The sequence below is a fragment of the Medicago truncatula genome, chromosome 3 (assembly GCF_003473485.1).
Source record: "Medicago truncatula cultivar Jemalong A17 chromosome 3, MtrunA17r5.0-ANR, whole genome shotgun sequence".
NCBI classification, from domain to species: domain Eukaryota; kingdom Viridiplantae; phylum Streptophyta; class Magnoliopsida; order Fabales; family Fabaceae; genus Medicago; species Medicago truncatula.
Window position 1 is genome coordinate 28,033,451 of NC_053044.1, and position 11,083 is coordinate 28,044,533.

At 33.5% G+C, this 11,083-nt stretch overlaps 2 protein-coding genes and 2 non-coding genes across 4 annotated transcripts; 1 reads left to right on the plus strand and 3 right to left on the minus strand.

Annotated features, from left to right (window-relative positions):
* The first annotated feature begins 1,793 nt into the window (after positions 1 to 1,793).
* LOC25490762 (uncharacterized) lies at positions 1,794 to 3,694 on the plus strand. The gene is made up of 4 exons (XM_013604664.2): positions 1,794 to 2,172; positions 2,530 to 2,622; positions 3,204 to 3,341; positions 3,437 to 3,694. The coding sequence occupies exons 1-4, from the start codon at positions 1,945 to 1,947 to the stop codon at positions 3,476 to 3,478; spliced, it is 501 nt and encodes a 166-aa protein (XP_013460118.1). The 5' UTR covers positions 1,794 to 1,944; the 3' UTR covers positions 3,479 to 3,694.
* Positions 2,300 to 2,371, minus strand: TRNAG-UCC (transfer RNA glycine (anticodon UCC)). The gene has a single exon. It is a non-coding gene; the product is annotated as a tRNA-Gly (tRNA).
* A 585-nt stretch (positions 3,695 to 4,279) lies between the features above and the next one.
* TRNAM-CAU (transfer RNA methionine (anticodon CAU)) lies at positions 4,280 to 4,351 on the minus strand. The gene has a single exon. It is a non-coding gene; the product is annotated as a tRNA-Met (tRNA).
* Positions 4,352 to 8,027: 3,676 nt separating this feature from the next.
* Positions 8,028 to 9,887, minus strand: LOC112420187 (uncharacterized). The gene has a single exon (XM_024778871.1). The coding sequence runs from the start codon at positions 9,885 to 9,887 to the stop codon at positions 8,028 to 8,030; it is 1,860 nt and encodes a 619-aa protein (XP_024634639.1).
* Between the last annotated feature and the right edge of the window lie 1,196 nt (positions 9,888 to 11,083).

The following is an 11,083-nucleotide window of genomic DNA, read 5'->3' on the forward strand; positions in this document are numbered from 1 at the left end:
AAAACCTTAATCACCTTACACTACAACATAAAACTAACCAGAAGCCTCAAAATCGCGGTGCAATCGGGAACCTTAATTAAACATTTTTGTCTTTCCAATCAACCATTATCAACATTCTTGACACTATTTACTGCATAATATTTGCTTCTGCCCTCAGAAATAACAAGGACTAAGTCGTCACACAAATGAATCATTATTTGCTCTCATTTTGCATGCATGTAAAATGAAATGTACACAGAGACATCCAATTCGTATCATATAGATCCATGGAATGAAGCTGAGCCTTACCCTTTCTACTAGCGAATCGGAACAACCATTGAATGAGAGACAATTTTTTTCCCCACAGCTGTATCTGTATCATATGACATTTGATTTTTTCATTGTCATGTCCATTGGAAGATTCTTCATTAAATAAAAAAAAACTTGCATCAAACATGTCCAACAAAATAATAAGTGGCTACGCTTTTATGATATGAACATAAAGTTCCATAGAAGCAAGCAAGCAATTGTACCACCAATGCCAAGATAGGTTGCAAATTATTCCTTTCTGTTTCACTCAATCTGTTAAAATGTTGAAGATTACCACCGTTAGTTACTCCGATCCTCTCATTTGGAAGTGGTAGTTGATCAGGCCTTCATTTAAGGGCTGGAATAAAAGCTAGGCTTCTCAATAATAGTAGAAGCTCACTCCAAATCATTGACAATTTATTGTTAACCTCAGGAAACAAAACAAAATGCAGATCATACAAAACATAAGTGAATAAGATGAAATGGAAAGGAAAAAAAGGATGAAAGACGAATTAATCCTTCCTTGTGTGAGAAACTAACGGGGAGGTGGAAATTAAAATGGGAAAAAAAGCATAACTTGCTCACATTAACTCTAATTGATTCTTTTCAGATCACTCTAATAAGCTTGTAATTTTTTTATTTTTTTTTACATCCATTGTGACCATCTTGATATCTATCAAAGTTTTCCTAACCATTCACTATAAGAACCACATGTATGATACAATTTGATTTTTCAAGTTCATAATGAATGGGACATGATTTGAAGCAAACGTTGTGAAATTTGTACAAAAGTTAGCGGACACTTTAACAAACATACCAGTGCCTTGGTTTAATACCTAAAAAGAACACATTCCATGCAAATTAACACCAACACCAACATATATAACATAGTAAAATTTAATATTAGAGGTAAGAGGAACAAACTACATCGGAGAAGATACAATATCAATCAGACTTTATTCTACTAAGTAAAGTCGGCCCATTTGAACAAATAAAATAGTAGTAAAAATAATAGTACTATATTTAACTCCCTTAAAAAAATAGTACTATATTTAACTAATTAAAAATATCAATGAAATAAAAAATTAAAACAACATTTCCTCAACAAAATAAAATGCAACAAGAACTTCATATTAATAATAAAATTTATCCACATGGAAGGATTTTAAAAAATAATCCAAAATCCAATTTAATCAGAACTGTTTTGACAAAAGAGTCTTGCTAACAAATATATCATGACACTCTTTAAAGATTTTAAATAGTAAATTTTTATGATTATTTTGATCCAGTTATATCTAATAAAATTCAATTTGTTGTGCAATATTTACTTGAATCGGTTTGATTGTGAAAACCATATTTATTATCAATTGAGTTATTGTCACCTAAACTTGGCCTACATGCTACGGAAGATAGCAGCGTCTCATCAAACACTTTCATCCAACAAGACAAAATGGATAAGATTTCCAAGATATTTTAGATCAAAAAAGTCCCTCAAGAGATATTTTCATGTTGCCGTGCCAAAATATCTACCACAATCACCAAACTTAAATAGCCCTTCATTGCACAAAATACACAAAACTAGAAGTAAGATAAAAAATTGAATCATCTATAATTTACACAATCTTAGAAATCAAAGAGAAGAAGGTAAACAAAAAAATGGAGGATGTTAGAAGGCCAAACAGAAGTGATACTCATCTCTCAGCTGAAGAAGAAGCATCCATAGAAGCAAAAACAAGACACCATTTTGAAGAAGTGGCACCAAAAAGACACACAAAGCCTCAACGTAGTGAGTATGCTTCTCAATATGTTGATAGTAATGTTTCAGATAATTCTGTTCCTGAAATGCTACAATTTCAACGTCTTGAAAATGATCCTCAAGAAAAGGTTTGTTCCTAAAACACAATGTTTTTCCTCTAAAAGTTTTTATTTCCACATTTCCAGTTTCATAATAAGTTAAATTAAAAGTGAGAGAAAATGGAGAGAAAATTAGAATTATGAAAAAGTATGTATTTGCGTTTGCCGGGAGTCGAACCCGGGTCTATTGCTTGGAAGGCAATTATCCTAACCGTTGGACTACAAACGCTTGATGTTAGTATTTCACGCTTTTTGGACTATATACTATATTAAGATATCACATATCTACTATTTCTATTGTTTCGAATAAATGTAACTTTTAAGAGTGCCTCTAATATTTTTGTCATCAACTTTTTTCCCCCTTTTTCATTCCATAATTATGTTCAGAAATTGGTTTACGATGGAAATGAAGTGTCGGAAGAATTTGTGGAAACAGAGTATTACAAAGATCTCAACAGCGTAGACAAACATCATCACACGGTATTTAGTTCCATTCCTACTTGACTAGTATTATTTTTTCTCAAAATATTCAAAGTATCTCACAAATACATTCATGTACATACTTTGTAGAATTAATAATATTTTTTGTTTAAGTCAATTTGTTTTGCAAAATATTGAACACATTTTACTTTCCAGTAGTAATTTCTAATGGAGTGAGAACTTTATTACTGTAAAAAAAATAAAAAATGGAGCGAGAACTTTATATATTCAATTAATGCCAACGAACCATATTTAATAGATACCCTAGATTTACATCTAGCATTTACACATCGATTTGGATTCTGGATTCTTTTGTTATCACGACCAAGGGGACTCATTTTTTCTTAACGGGGACTCATTTTTTCTTCCTCCAATAAAGGGTCCTTAACGAAGAGTGACCCTTGTTAAGTAAGGACCCATGCTCTTAGGCCCGTCCCGTTTAACCATTATATTAATATGACCATTTTAGTTAATAAATCTTATGTTATCATCATAATTTGTCGATAACCTTAGAAAACATTTAATTTGATATTGAGAAAATAATAGCATTTGGGAAGTAATGAAAATATTACTTTCACCAGACAGGAAAAGGGTTTATTCAAGTAGAAAAAAGTGACACAAGCTTCCACATAGAACCAGACAACGACACTCATGACTCTCATCACTCTACCAAGGGCAATCCAGCAACCAATGACTGGGTTCCAGCTCCTTTCACTGAGGTATTTTACCTTTTTAATTACTCTTGCACTTAAAGTATATTTTGTTCATCTCTATGTTGTGCTGAAAATCTTGCTTTGATTTGAATATGTTTCAGGAGGATACCAATTCAGACAAACCTAACAGGAGTGATAACTGAAATGGAGAAGTGATTGTTATTTGCATTGTACCAAGAGAATTTTTATTTCAGATTGTGGGATATTTTAAGAAGTATTTAAGTTGTAAACCAAATAAATATAAATATTTGTGATTTTTGTTCAAGGTTATTGTGTTGGAATATTCATGGTACTGATTGGTATTCATATTGTATCCTTTGAAGTCTTAGGTTTATGGAAATATATCTCTAATCTCATAATTTTTTTTGTAGCAAATGATGCACTTTAGGGTGGTTCTGGTATTTGTGTTTTAGGTGGGTTGTTTTGTGCTGAAACTTGATCACTATTTGCATTTAACATTAGTGTTGTGGCACACAACGTGTTTAATTTAATTGTATGCTGAACTTACTTAGCACATTTTGTGCTAGTTTGCTCATTAATCATAAAAGTTTGCTTATAAAAAAAGTCTTTAACAAATTAATATTATGTTATTGTGTGGATGGTTGGGAGCTCAATTTATTGAACGAATAAGAGTAAAAAGAATAAAGCTCACACGTACCGGTTGAAAAATAAAAATGCGTCTGTCTCTTAAGAGGTCACTTAGTTGTAGACTTCATTATATATTTTGAGGTACTCGGTTTAAGATTTGAACACTTCGTGTGAATAATAGAAATACACAATAACTACTACTTGTCCGTAAACATAGAAGTTGGTTACCTTTGTTAAAATACGAGCATTTTGAATAAATTTAACCATAAAAATTGAATGACTATGGATAATGGATTGGACCTATAATAATAAAATACACTTTACTTATTCATAAAAAAATAAAAAAACTACAAATTTATCAGAGCCTGGTTTCGATCCAGGGACCTGTGGGTTATGGGCCCACCACGCTTCCGCTGCGCCACTCTGATGGTTGTGCTATATTGCTTCTAAAACATTTACTTATTCATTTAACGTTGACGAAACCACATAATAATAAATAATTGGAAAGGATTGCTGTTTTGACAATTTCTGCATTTGAAGTTGGCCTTTTATGATTGAAATCTTAACAAAAATTTGTAGCTTAAAAATAGCCGGATTTGGTAACTTACAATTTACAAAACTCAATTTTGAGACTAAGGCCCGTTTGGATAAACAGCTTATATAAATGCTTATAACATTAGGGCTTATATTATAAGCTCTTATACTTGATAAGCTATTTATGTTTGGATATGTACACTAAAAGATAATTACATAAATTGAAGTGTTTGGATGTGACATTGCATAAACAATTATCAAAATTTTAAATATTTTTAATTTAACAAAAAAATAGAGAATCGAACCACAATTATCAATACTTTTTTTTTGATAAAATTAATCAAGATGTAAAAACAGTATTATAATATATATAATACTTAATATTTTTTTAAGGATGAATATTGATTAAAATATATGTTTTGAAAAAGTGGATCTAGAGATAATCGAAGGAGTTTACATAAATTCATAAGCTCCTTGTTAAGCCGGAGGGTAAGCTGAAAATTTAGGCTTATTGAAATATGGCATAAGCAGCTTATGAAACTATAATAAGCTATTTTTATTTATTTATCCAAACACCTTTAAAAAGGCTTATGGGAGTTGATAAGTCTATATAAGCTCAAAATAAATCAATCCAAACGGGGCCTAATTGCCAAAGTTTTAGTCTCAAAATAACCTTCTTTCTTTAATACTATGCTATTAAATCAAGAAAAATTTCCGTAGTCGCATAATTGATGTAAAGCAACAAGTGAATTCAAATTCTATAACTATAGTCTATAACATAGGAGGCCAGTAGCATTAATAATCATAATTTGGTAACAAAGTTTTTTTTTTTTTTTTTCGGTTCCAAGGTAACAAAGTTTTAGTAGTTGACTAGTTGGTAACCATATTTGGAAATTTGAATCATGTTTCTCATTCTATTTCGGATGTTATAGTCAATTACAAGCAGATTGACATTGGAGAAATAGAAGACAAGTATTATTATGCTTTGGAGAAATAAGAAAAATTTGTATAAAGAAGTGTTGTAAATTGCATCAATCATTTCCATGTTGGTGAAGTACTCTTCTCATGTTTGTTGCTCAAAGTTTGGAACAATTAGAAATGTTGAATGTAGCAACATCCAATGTATTGACGCATATGATTGCAAATGACGAGGAAGATACTTCTAACACAAGCAACAAATAGTTTCGACTTCATCTCGAAGAAATTCACAATATGTTGTGATGCCTCACTTAAACCAACTTGATGTTTTCTTATGCAACAAGTTAGTGTTCATATTCCCAATATGTTGTATTAAAGGACTTGCAATTGCAACACTACGAATATTTCAGGCTCCTCAAATGAAATTAGTATTTGGTAAATGTGAAAAATAATTATTCATCAATCAAATGCTTTAACAATATACGTCCTTATTTGAACTCACAAATCTTGAAAATCTCTTCATGATATTTCTTGAAGATACCACTAAACTACAGCCACATAAAAATGTTGAAGGTGATTGCCTTTTCTGGGAAGCTTTTACGTGGAAGGATCCCGACCAGAGTCAATCTTTTCAGGAGGCATGTCTTACCACCAGATTCTGCTCTTTCCTGTGCGTTGTGTCATGGGGTCCCGGAGGTGTCGGATCATCTTTTTCTCAATTGTGTTACGGCAACAGCAGTTTGGACCAAGCTTCTGTCATGGATCGGTTTCAATTATTATCGACCACCGGACCTGTTTCATCTTTGGAAGTGGTGGGATGAGTTGTCTAGGAATAAGAAGATTCAGAAGGGGTATCGGATAATCTGGCACGCAGCGATTTGGACCATCTGGAGAGTTAGAAATGACTTTATTTTTAAAAATTCTCCTTTTGGTATTGACGACATGGTGGAGGATATTAAGGTGTTAGCTTGGAGGTGGGTTTTGAGTCGTTTGAAGTTGCCGGTTTGTTTGTATTATGAATGGACGTGGAATCCACAAGCGTGTTTGGTGCGGTAATGGTGGATTTTTGGGCCTTTTAGGTGGGCGTTGAGGCTTTGGTATGCTGCTGCTCTGCTGTTTTGGCTAGGAGTATATGACAGCCTCATTGCTGTCCTGCTTCTTTGCACCTGCGCTGCTGTATGGCTGCTGGACTGTTACCTGTTTGGAGTTTCAGCTGCTGGGGATTTTTTATGGGTCTGTTTTTCCCTCCCTGCGTGGTGTGGCTGGGTGCTTTTTAGTTTTTTCTGCTTTTTAGCTGTGCTGTTTTGCGCACCTTTTTGTTTCCTTGTCTCGGCCGCGAGTTTTGTGCGTCTTGCACATTCTCGACGTGAATAATATTTCGCAGTTTCAAAAAAAAAAAAAAAAGATATTTCTTGAAGATAATGGTGCAAAGTGGCCATTTTTCTAATTAGGGCTAAATGTCTATAATTGAGTGCATCATGATCACTATGATGACCAACTGTGAAAAGCTAAATATTGAGGAACTCTTGGTGCTGCTGCAGTCCTCTCATACTGGAACTACCACACTCTTTCACCTCTCCTTCACTCTTAGACGTGCAACTGGTTTTCTCAAACCACCAATCGCATTCTGCATCGACTCGAGGTAAGGTAACTTACTGATTACGGTGGCTTTTGGTCTTTTGTTACTGAAACAAGTTAATGATTTTGTGCTTTAGTTGCGTGAATCTGAGATTTGGTGTTTCTAGACCACATGCGCATTAAGTGGAACGACACAAAAATAGATCAGTCGACCCAAAACGTCGTAAAACCCAACATGTCATCATGTCATAAAGCCTTAACAACAACCCATGAGTATTGAAAAAATTCCGAAGCCCCAACAATAAATCGCTATCCTTTTCCTTAAAAAAAAATCAATCGCTAGCCTTGAAAACATTCCTACTGATGATTTACGTCATGCTAATAGAACACCTGCTACGTTTAAATAACAAGCCCAACACGGAACCACTGTCACTACTTCTCCACCTAGCTCTTCTGATCTCTCACCTCACATTAACCACCACCTAGCCAAATCAACGTTTAAATCTCAATTGTGTCATGGAAAATCATGGTTATCCCTAATATATACAAGTATTTCTTTCAAATCTTTATTTGCATGTTGCGAGAGTCCAGTCTCTATAACCGTACCCAACCCCTATTAGTGCTAGTATATTATTGGTCAGATCAATAGATAGTTTGTTAAATCTGGAAAATTAGTGTAGATTCATTTATAATTTATAGAAAAGTTACAAAATCTATGGACTATATCATAGCAATACCTTGTTTAACAGTCATTTTGAGTTACAAAATATGCATAACAATACCTACGTGCATTAGAAGCCAAAGCAATCATATTGTTTAACCAGCATATATAATAAGTAGAAGCCAACTCAATCATTTTGTTTAACCAGCATATATATAATAATACTACGTGCATATTCTGCCAAAGCAACACAATAAAAGGAAAACAAAGTACCAAATTTGATATCCTAAAAGTTAATGCTTCATTTGGTCTTGTTTTTTCAACATTCTTGTCATGAAGCTTAGCTAGTACAAGAAATAAGTAACATAAGTGAACATGCAATAAGGTTTCAGTTCATTGAGCTAATAATGTTTTCAACTATGGCCTAACCTTGCCATCTTCAACTTTGTAACCACTTTCTCGAGTCGGCTAATTCTCTGTTCAAGTTCCGCTACACTTACTTCAAATAAATAGTTATAGCTTTCAATTTGATTCTCAGGTTGGCAGACTGTGTCACTGGACAGCCTTCCCTCATTGCTCTCTTTAAAATCAACATCTTCCAAATGCTCACAATCCTCAACATTTTTCTCAGCTAACAAAACATCTTCAACAGATTTTTCAAAGTACATAGTTTTCAAAACTTTAGGAATAGAACCAGAAGGAACAATATTATCACCTTGGCTAGTATTTGAATCATCATCACAAGATTTTCCAATAGTAACAGCGCAGCCAACTAGTTTATGAGAAGGAAATTCGGGTGGAATATTAGCATGAGGTTCACATTTTGATATACTTGCACTTCTCTTCCGCGACTCCAAATTCTTAACGAAACCTTGAGGACGTAATACTGATTTCGTCCACCACTTTGCGTAACGTGAGGTAATACCAGCCTCAAAATATCTAGATGGAAAATATAAACTTGTATCAGATAAGGGTCTGGAGTAATTTTTCCAAGCAATGGCTTTAGTCTCATTGAGTCTAGACACATAACCAGGAACATCTTGATCAAATCCGAATTGCATAGCAACTCTATGTGGTAGATATTGTTCTATAGACTCAAATCCAACTAGCTCAGAAACTCTCAAGAATATAACAAATGAGAGCATTTGTTCTACTACCAAATCTTTCTTAAATGGTACCAAAGTTTCATCCTTTGGATAAAACACTCCACACTTATCAACATATTGAACATAAGGACGCCAAATAAAATCATCGATGACTGAGTCTAATGCCAACCTCACATTGTCAATTTTCAAGGCCTTAACATTATGCCACCTCAACAATACATGGTCTCGATTATTGCCCAACTTGGGTTGTGGCTGCAAATTTTTGAACCTTTCCCAAACCCAAACTTGAACCAGGTAAAAGGGTGATTGTACATTAACGTCCAGCATAAAGGGAAATTTATCAGGAAATTTTTTGAAATCAACAATTGTGTTCTTAAACAACCTTAAATCGTTATATAAGCTAGCCAAAACAGCAGGTGCCAAAGAAATAGGATTCCCTCTAGCTAGATGAACAGCAACAGGAAACAAAGAACATTTCACTAGAGAGTATTTATGAGGGAAAACAAAAATTGACAACCAAGTAGCAAGAAATGCTTCATGCTCAACTTCACTACCTTTATCGATGAAAATATCCATCCACACTGATGTAGAAGGTGCCATACCTTTCGAAATCCTCTCTTGGCTTTCAATGTTGATGAGCTTCTGTTCCACCTCTCTCATCTCTTGATCTTCAAGGTGGGCGAAAACAGGAAGACCAAAGAGAGAGTAGCCCCCCAAAACAATGACATCCTCCAAAGTGATTGTTGCTTCACCAAATAGAAACACGAAGGTGTTTGTTTCACAACACCATTTCTCAACAACCCCACAAACCAAGTCTTGGTTTTTAATTATGCAGCTCTTAGTACTCATTATAGGTTCAAAGATGCAAGCTTTTTTCCACACCGATTCATATTTGAGCTGAAGTTCATCAACCCACTTAATCCATTTCTCATGTGGGTAGTGCCACCCATTGAAATGGATTTTCAAAGGCCACTCCTTTGCTTCAGAAACAGAACATGATGATGATGAGTTAAGGTTGATCTCATTGAAGTTAAGTTCATGGATGGAACTTGCAATAGGTTTAAGAAAATGGGCAGTTCTAAAGGTTTGTTTACTGTCACCAACTGGTGAAATCATGAAACCTTCCCTTATCTCCATGATGGTATCTTTCAATGGTTGTTCATTCATCATTGTATGAGACTAAGCGTGAAAATGACGAGGTTGATATTTGAAACTTTTAACAAGTTATGAATAACCCATGATGAATAAGCTATAATCTATAACATGCATCATGGTACTGTGAGCCTCAGAGTGGTTATGCAACTTTTGACCAAAGTTTTGTTTTGTAACAAATTTTGCAGGTAAGGTACATCCTTGACAGTGTAAAAAATAAGCATAGTATCATGCATGCTTTATGTAACTTCACACAAAAATCCCTGTACATGCAAAACAGCTAATTTGTACATAAACCCAAATTGTTCATTTGTTGAATGTTGTGATTTCTTAAACAAGAAGACACACACCATTTTTATGTTAAGGGCCACTAGTTTGGTCCAATTACAAAGACAAAAATATTTCTAATCAATATCCATTCAAGTAATATAACATTTATACAAGGGATTCATCCATTGCATAGCTCGTCAAAGGCCAAGTGCTTCCTCATTATTTGGATTTACTTACATGTGTTGACTAAGATCATGTTAATGTATTATTAAGTTGTAGAGAATTATTCGGATTTTGTAGAATCATTCAGATTATGTAGAATTTACAAAAGCATTCTTGCACATTAAGTATCATGGCCCCGTTCGGATTGAGCTTATTATGAGATTAAGGAAAATAGATTATGTAAACAAATAAATTTTTATTTTAATTTATAAGCTCTCAAAAACGAAAATTGTATCTTCGTAACTTATTTTTTCACAAAAAAACCTTAACAAACTTATAAATAATATATACAAACTTATTTATTTGCTTAAGTTGCTTTGCATAAGCTCTAAAATAAGCAAATCTAAACGGACCCATGTAAAGAGGAAAATGCGTGTAGAAAACCCAAACTAGCTTTCTGATGCGTGTAACTGATTTCTGAAACCAAACAAACAAAGAGAGATTTGAATCATGTGAAGGGAATATATTGTTTTGTGGCATCTTGGTATTCCTCTAAGTAAATTCTATTTCCTTCTTAATTATTTTGTTATAAAAATGTAGAATATCTTTCGAAGAAGTAATTATTATAACTTCAATAATTAACATACTTTTTTTTTGCTAACCCACGTGTTTTTAAGGGAATACACTCTAATAATTCGAAGTAAAACTAATTGTTTAGTCAGTAATCGAACTTTGATCTCCTTTCTTTTTGATAGAACTCATTAAGCACTAGATTTCAA

What these genes read in the sequence shown, in the direction of transcription:
- LOC25490762 (XM_013604664.2), top strand. Translation starts at nt 1,945, where the DNA reads ATGGAGGATGTTAGAAGGCCAAACAGAAGTGATACTCATCTCTCAGCT. An exon ending in TAGACAAACATCATCACACG is followed by an intron (nt 2,623 to 3,203) that starts GTATTTAGTTCC and finishes TACTTTCACCAG; the next exon opens with ACAGGAAAAGGGTTTATTCA. An exon ending in TTCCAGCTCCTTTCACTGAG is followed by an intron (nt 3,342 to 3,436) that starts GTATTTTACCTT and finishes AATATGTTTCAG; the next exon opens with GAGGATACCAATTCAGACAA.
- LOC112420187 (XM_024778871.1), bottom strand. Translation starts at nt 9,887, where the DNA reads ATGAATGAACAACCATTGAAAGATACCATCATGGAGATAAGGGAAGGT.